Raw genomic sequence first — 7,506 nt, 5'->3', positions numbered from 1 at the left:
GACCATCCTGGTCAACACGGTGAAACCCCGTCTCTACTAACAATACAAAAAAATTAGCTGGGCATGGTGGCGCGTGCCTGTAATCCCAGCTACTCAGGAGGCTGAAGCAGGAGAATTGCCTGAACCCAGGAGGCGGAGGTTGCGGTGAGCCGAGATCGCGCCATTGCACTCCAGCCTGGGTAATAAGAGCGAAACTCCGTCCCAAAAAAGAAAAATAAATAAAAATAAAATAAAATGGACAAATGATGTGAATAGACACTTCTCAAAAGACATACAAATGGCCAACAAGTATATGAAAAAATTAGTTCAATGATTATTGGGGACATGCAAGTCAAAACCACAATGAGATATCTCACCGAAGAAAGAATGGCTATTACCAAAAAGACAAAAAATAACATGCTGGCAAGGATGTGGAGAAAAGGGAACTCTTAAACACTGTTGGTGAGAATGTAAATTGGTATAGTCATTATGGAAAACAGCATGGAGGTTCCTGCATGGATGGGCGGAGTAGAAGAAAGGCTACCGACTGTTCAAAATCCGGGGTGCGATTACAGGCAGGGACAACACAGGAAACTGTCCAACACACAGGTAAGAGACGTATGACACCTAGGACCAAGTCAAAGAAAGCAAGGCTCCTGCAGAACCCACGGAGACCAGAGGGGGGAAACGAAGCACAGCCAACACGGCGGTGGGACTAGGGGGCTGCCCCGCGCGAGGAGGGGGCCGAGGGCTGGCGGGGACGAGGGCTCACCTTTGTGCTTCCGGAAGCAAGCCACCGAGCAGCTGTAACGAGAGAGGGCCAAGGCCGCGTCAGCTTCGAGGGCCCGCGGCCCCTCCCGCACCCCGCGGGGTCCTGCCCTCCCGCCCTCCCGCTGCGGCCCGACACCCGCACCCCCGGACCCCGTGACCTCCCCACTCACTAGGGCACGCGGCAAGCCGGGCAGCGGTATTTGGGCTTCTCCAAGCAAATCACGCACACAACGCTGCTACAATTGAGCGACGCCATGGTCTCAGGGAAGGAAACTGCTTCCCGCGCAGCCGCGCGCGCGTACCCGCCTCTTTTCCTGTTTCCTAAGCGGGAACCAATCAGCACTCCGCAGGCAGGCAAAAGCAATGGATTGATCCTGCTGACTGTCCCAGTCCTCGTAAGTAGAGCGTCGACACACTCGATGTGCATCAAGTAGCTGCGTCCCAGGTTGTCCTTGATTCGATCACAGCTTCGAAGAACTTATGTAGCCCTGTCTTTATGCGGCCGTGTGGCTTGGAGCAAGTCATCGACACTCCAGGTGTATTGCCCCGCATGTAAAAAACAAACAAAGGCCGAGGAGCTCAGGCCTGTAATCCCAGCACTTTGGGAGTCTGAGGCAGGAAGATCACCTGAGGTCGGGAGTTCGAGACCAGCATGATCAACATGGAGAAACCCTGTCTCTACTAAAAATACAAAATTAGCCGAGCATGGTGGTGCATGCCTGTAATCCCAGCTACTCGGGAGGCTGAGGCAGGAGAATCGTTTCAACCCGGGAGGTGGAGGTTGCAGTGAGCCGAGATGGCACCACTGCACTCCAGCCTGGACAACAAGAGCCAAACTACATCTCGAAGAAAAAAAAAGTCCTTTACTTTACTTTCTGGCTTCGATTTCCTGAATCTTGCAGGGACATTAGGGTTCTTCTGCCCATCTTATCAGCTTATTCTTGGTGAAGGACAAGTCCAGACTCTGGGCAAGTCAGAGTCGGTTGGATCACACAATAGACAGAAACCCGGCCTTCCCAGCCTAGGCCATTTTTCTTTCTTTCTTTTTTCTTTTTTTTTGAGACAGAGTCTCAGTCTGTTGCCAGAATGGAGCGCAGTGGCACTATCTCGGTTCACTGCAACCTCCACCTCCCGGTTTCAAGAGATTCCCCTGCCTCAGCCTCCCAAGTAGCTGGAACTACAGGCGCCTGCCATCACACCCAGCTAATTTTTGGATTTTAGTAGAGACGGGGTTTCACCATGTTGGCCAGGATGGTCTCGATCTCCTGACCTTGTGATCTGCCCACCTCGGCCTCCCAAAGTGCTGGGATTACAGGCGTGAGCCACCGTGCCCGGCCTAGCCTAGGCCATTTTTCAGTTGGGAAGGAAGGATAAGTCTGGCCACTGGCAAGTGTTTATTGAGCTCCAACTGTGAGCCCTTCAATGCTGGGGACCCCCAGGGACTTCTAATGAAGATGTGGTCTCTGTCCTCTGGAAACCTAATGCTTAGAGTGAAAGTAGGATGGGAACAGGGAGGGAAGAGACTAACTCTTAGGGTCCTGCCAGAGCTAGCCTGCACCTGCATGTCCCTGAGAGTGAATGCTCCTTAAATTTTGCACTCTAGGCTTCTCACACCTCCCCGTAGTCCTGGCCTTAGTGGGCTAATTGACTAGGAAGCAGGCCAGTAACCACTGGCCCCAAGACAGGGATCCCAGGCAGATGAGTCGGACAGATTGGCTATGATGGGACTTGAATGCCACCACAAACTTACATTTAGACGAAGTCATGGGTTTGTTTAGCAACTTTGCTTACAGCTGGGCATGGCCCAGCCTTACCTTGGCTCCCATCCCACCTGCACTGGGCCCTTGCACAGCCATAAATTGCCCTCACCCCTAAGCACCTCCTCTTCTGTGTTGGCTGTTCAGCCTTCAGGCCCCCCCTTCAATAAAGGTGTCTACAGGGATAGATCTGCAACAACCAAGGCAGTGGTTGGAAACGGCTCAACCCCCTCCCTGGCTGTGTGACCTGGAGGGGTTGGTTACACCCTCTGAGCTCCCTCATCTATTTAGAGTGGATGTTTGGACTTATTTTCCTGAGCTGTTGTAAAGCAGAGAGGAGACCATGTGCAAAAATTTTGTAATCTGTTGTGCTACATGATATCTAGAAAGAGTGTAACTCTTGGATCTCCATCTGGACCACAAGAACGTAGGTTCCAGGCCCCAAGTCAGGCCCCTCCAAAACAATTCTGCCACCCGCTTCTCGAGTGGGAAGTGAGCAATGATCCTTCCTTTGGGCGTGGCGGCCTGAGGACCCAGTCCAGTCCTCAGGGCTGAAGCTGCTAGGCCCTCTGGCCACATGCCTGTCCTGCTTACAGTGGTCCCAGCTCCCACCTCTGCCCAGGACCCAGCCTAGAATCCAAAACAGGTCCACACAGGCCCAGTAACCCGCAGCATTCCTCATATTGTTCAACAGTTGTACAATAATAATTTGAACTTGAAGCATCCCAGAAGGTCCAAGCTTACCTGGGAAGGCCAGAGAAGGCCAGTGACTTGTCCAGGGTCACACTTAAATCCTCTGCCAAGCCAGGCATGGAGCACCGGCCTGTAGTCCCAGCTACATGGAAGGTTGGGGCTGGAGGCTCACTTGAGCCCTGGAGTTCAGCGCTGCAGTGAGCTATGATTGTGCCACTGCATTCCAGCCTGGGTGACAAAGACAGAGACCCTCAACTTAAAGAAGAAAAATTCACGCCAGGCGCAGTGACTCATGCCTGTGATTCCAGCACTTTGGGAGGCCAAGGCAGGTAGATCACTTGAGGCCAGGAGTTCAAGATCAGCCTGGGCAACATAGCAAAACCCTGTCTCTACTAAAAACAAAAAAAATTAACTGGGTGTGGTGGTGCATGCCTGTAATCCTAGCTACTAGGGAGGCTGAGGCATGAGAATTGCTGGAACTCGAGAGGCAAAGATTGCAGTGAGCCAAGATCATGCCACTGCACTCTAGCCTGGGTGACCAAGCAAGACTCTGTCTCTAAAAAAAATTTTTTTTTTAATTAAATTTAAAATCCTGTGCCTAACCGGGTAAAGTGGCTCATGCTGGTAAATCCCAGCACTTTGGAAGGCCGAGGCAGGCACATGGCTTGAGCCCAGGAGTTCAAGACCAGCCTGGGCAACATGGCAAAAACTTGTCTCTACCCAAAAAGATATAAAAACTAGCTGGGGGCAGTGATGTGAGTCTATAATGCCAGCTACTCAGGAGGCTGAGGTAGGGAGAATCACTTCAACTCGGGAGGAGGTTGCAGTGAGTGTCCAGCCTGGGCGACAGAGCAGGACCCTGTCTCAAAAGGAACAGAGAGAGAGAAAATAAAATCCTGTGTGCTGTCTAGTACGGGTAGAAATTCGCCCACTGTGGAGGCATCACTGCCTGACTGATTTGTCCTGTGATGTGTGCACCGAGGCTGAGGTCAGAGACAGTCCTAATCATTTTCAGGGCTCAGTCCCTCCCACCTGCACCCAAGCCATGCTGACTCCCCTACCTGCGAGTGTAGAGATGGTGACTCCAAGAAAAACAAAAAAGAAAGAAAGAAAAAAAGGAAAGGAAAGGACAGGACAGGAAAGGAAAGGACAGGAAAGGAAAGGAAAAAAAAAAAAAGAAAGAAAAAGAAAGAGAAAAAAAAAGAAAATGGGAAGGAAAAGGAAAAGAAAAGAAAATTCGGCCAGTCACGGTGACTCATACCTGTAATCTCAGCACTTTGGGAAGCCAAGGCAGGCGGATCACAAGGTCAGGAGTTTGAGACCATCCTGGCCAACAAGGGGAAACCTGTGTCTCCTAAAATACAAAAAATTAGCTGAGTGTGGTGGTGTGTGCCTGTAGTCCCAGCTACTCGGGAGTCCGAGGCAGGGGAATTGCTTGAACTCAGGAGGCAGAGGTTGCGGTGAGCTGAGATCATGCCACTACACTCCAGCCTGGCGACAGCAAGACTCCATCTAGAAAGACAGACAGAAAAGAAAGAAAGAAAGAAAGAGAAAGAAAGAAAGAAGGAAAGGGAGGGAGGTGGAGGAAGGAAGGAAGGAAGAAAGAAGAAAGGGAGGGAGGTGGAGGCAGGAAGGAAGAAGGAAAAAGGAAGAAGGAAGGAAGGAAGGAAGGAAAGAGGAAAGAGTGAAGGAAGGAAGGAAGGAAAAGACTGCTGGAAAACCTCCAAAGCACATCCCTGCAGGGAAGAGGCCCCTCCTCTACTCTGGACACCCGCAGCTTGCCTCGACCTTCACACCCCTCGTTCTCCAAGGTCCAGGAAACGAGGTGGGCTCAGCGCGATGGCAGTGAGGTGGTGGCACACCACGACGCCCAGCCCAGCTCCTCCGGGCAGTGGCCAGTTCAGACAAGAAAGGGGGCTGTGTGACCCTAGACCCTGCAACTAGATGTCCACACTGATGTCCCCACCAGACCCATCCTAGTGGTCGCCCAGGGCTGTCTCGGGCCTCCTCGGCGTCAGCCTGGGATGCAGTGCGGGCCCTGGAGAGAGGGGCGTGGTTGTCATGGTTTTCAGAGCTCTGCGTCCTGGCCCCGCTGTCCCGCGCATTCGAGGAGAGTCGGGGCTAATCCCACGGCTGAGACGCAAGACTCGGCGCCTCATCCCGCCAGAGGGCGCTCCAGGCCCGCACTGCCCGGGTGGGGCACGCTCGCCCGGATTCCAGCGCAGCTCACACCCCGCCTGCCCCGCATCCGGTGGGCAAGGCGCAGCTGTCTGGCCGCGCGGGTAAGAGCAATTCCAGGCTATCATCTGCACCTTGGACATTGCCAGGTGACAGGAAAGTGCGTCGAGAGCGTGGGGCGAAGCGGGCAACCCGATGCCCACGAGTGTTCCCTGCGCCCACCGAGGGCTCCGCGTACCACTGGCTGTCCAGGGGCGGTTCCCCGCGGTGCCCAGGGCACAGGTGAGCCAGGGCCAGCACCATAAGTGACTACGATGGGCTCTTTAGGGACTGCTGCCACGTTCGCACCTGCGTGCCTCGGTTTCCCCGATGGTATCTAAGAGTAGTTCAGGTGTTAAAGTGAGTGATGTTGCTGGTGGGAATGAAATGAAGGAGACCTGAGTTTCCGGTGGAGTGGGTGGACCCAGTAACTGGTTTCCAAAAACTCTGCATATTATTTCATACTCATGGAATTATATCCATCCTCCAATTCTAGACTGAACAACAATATGACCTGCGGTTAGACCTCATGGAGAACTTCCAAACTACAAAAGAGATAGAGAACAATTGCATTCTCTACAGTCCCAGAACTGTTGGGAGAGCACAGACAACAGAGGTAGCCATTGCTCTCTGGACACACCCTACCATGCACAATCCCACATTTTTCTTTTCTCACACTCCCTCCCACTTGCAAATGCAATCGATCTTCCACCTGACATTCCTGAGGACACACAGAGATTCTAAGAATCAGGGCTGCCCAACCAGCTTCTCCAAGAGGCCTCTAAAGGTGCCCTGTGGAGTGGGTGTGCAGCCCTGGGCTTTTCACAAACCTCTGAACCCACCTCCACCTCCCACAAGGCAGCGGTACATAACTGCTCTATGAGGGGCAGGGAAGAGGAATGGAGACCCCAGGTTTATCTCCTTATCATTTAAAAATGAGGGCAAGATACAGACTTTTTTAGAAAAAACCCAACAGGATTCTTCACTAGCAGATCTACACTACTTGAAATGTTAAAGAAAGTTATTCAGGCAAAAGGAAAATGACATGAGATGGAAATTTGGATCTGCACAAAGGAGCACCAAAAATTGTAAACATATAGGTAAATTCAAAACGACATTTTTACTTTTTTTTGAGACGGAGTCTTACTCTGTCACCCAGGCTGGAGAGCAGTGACGCAATCTCAGCTCACTGCAACCTCTGCCTCCCGGGTTCAAGCGATTCTCCTGCCTCAGCCTCCTGAGTAGCTGGGACTACAGGCGCCCACCACCACGTCTGGCTAATTTTTGTATTTTTAGTACAGACAGGGTTTCACCATGTTAGCCAGTCTGGTCTCGAACTCCCAGCCTCAGGTGATTCACCTGACTCGGCCTCCCAAAGTGCTGGGATTACAGGTATGAGCCACTGTGCCTGGCCCATTTTTACCTTTTTAATCTATTTAAATGATAATGGGTTCAAGCAAATATAACAGTACATCGTGCAGTTTGTAGCACATGTAGATTTAAATACATGAAAGTAATAAGATTTTCATAAAACATACAAATGGTGGAGGGAAACAGAAGTTACTAGGTAAGACTCTTACACTACATGCCACATGGTATAAAATTATTACCTCCACTGTAGAGGTAAAATGGCATCAGGTACTCAAGATCAAAGAAGGCAGGATTGTGGAGTAGTACTTCAATGAAAAAAGAGAGAGAAAAGCTAGCAAAAAATGAAAGAAAAAAAAAGCAAATGGGATAATTAAAAAGAAATAGCAAGATGATAGACTTAAACCCATCTGTATCAACATATTAAATGTAAATGGTGACCCAGCGCCATGGCTCACACCTGTAATCCCAGAACTTTAGTAGGCCAAGGAGGGCAGATCACTTGAGGTCAGGAGTTCAAGATCAGCCTAGGCAACATGGTGAAACCCTGTCTTTACTAAAAATATAAAAATTAGACATGGTGGCAGGTACCTGTAATCCCAGCTACTCAGGAGACCGAGGCATGAGAATTGCTTGAACCCAGGAAGCAGAGGTTTCAGTGAGCCAAGATTGCCCACTGTATTCCAGCCTGGGCAACAGAGTGAGACTCTGTTTCAAAAAA

The 7,506-nt window shown here is 51.0% G+C and overlaps 1 protein-coding gene and 1 long non-coding RNA gene across 3 annotated transcripts in view; both read right to left on the bottom strand.

Annotated features, from left to right (window-relative positions):
• Window positions 1–1,351, bottom strand: part of ZNHIT3 (zinc finger HIT-type containing 3) — a 9,929-nt gene extending 8,578 nt beyond the window's left edge. Inside the window, exons 1-2 of the mRNA XM_017539848.2 lie at window positions 921–1,351; window positions 752–783 (exon numbers count right to left, since the gene is read on the bottom strand). Of these exons, the coding sequence (XP_017395337.1) occupies window positions 752–783; window positions 921–1,177 (289 nt within the window). The 5' untranslated portion in view covers window positions 1,178–1,351. The remainder of the gene's footprint in view (window positions 1–751; window positions 784–920) is intronic.
• Window positions 1,352–4,022: 2,671 nt separating this feature from the next.
• The window catches only part of LOC119472862, a 21,661-nt gene continuing 18,177 nt past the window's right edge, over window positions 4,023–7,506 (bottom strand). For both annotated transcript variants that reach the window (XR_005202041.1, XR_005202040.1), the window contains exon 3: window positions 4,023–4,059. This is a non-coding gene — a long non-coding RNA (uncharacterized LOC119472862). The remainder of the gene's footprint in view (window positions 4,060–7,506) is intronic.

This window comes from Cebus imitator, unplaced genomic scaffold (genome assembly GCF_001604975.1).
Source record: "Cebus imitator isolate Cc_AM_T3 unplaced genomic scaffold, Cebus_imitator-1.0 Scaffold121, whole genome shotgun sequence".
Classification (NCBI taxonomy): Eukaryota; Metazoa; Chordata; class Mammalia; order Primates; family Cebidae; genus Cebus; species Cebus imitator.
This window is presented reverse-complemented; position numbering and strand designations above follow the sequence as displayed.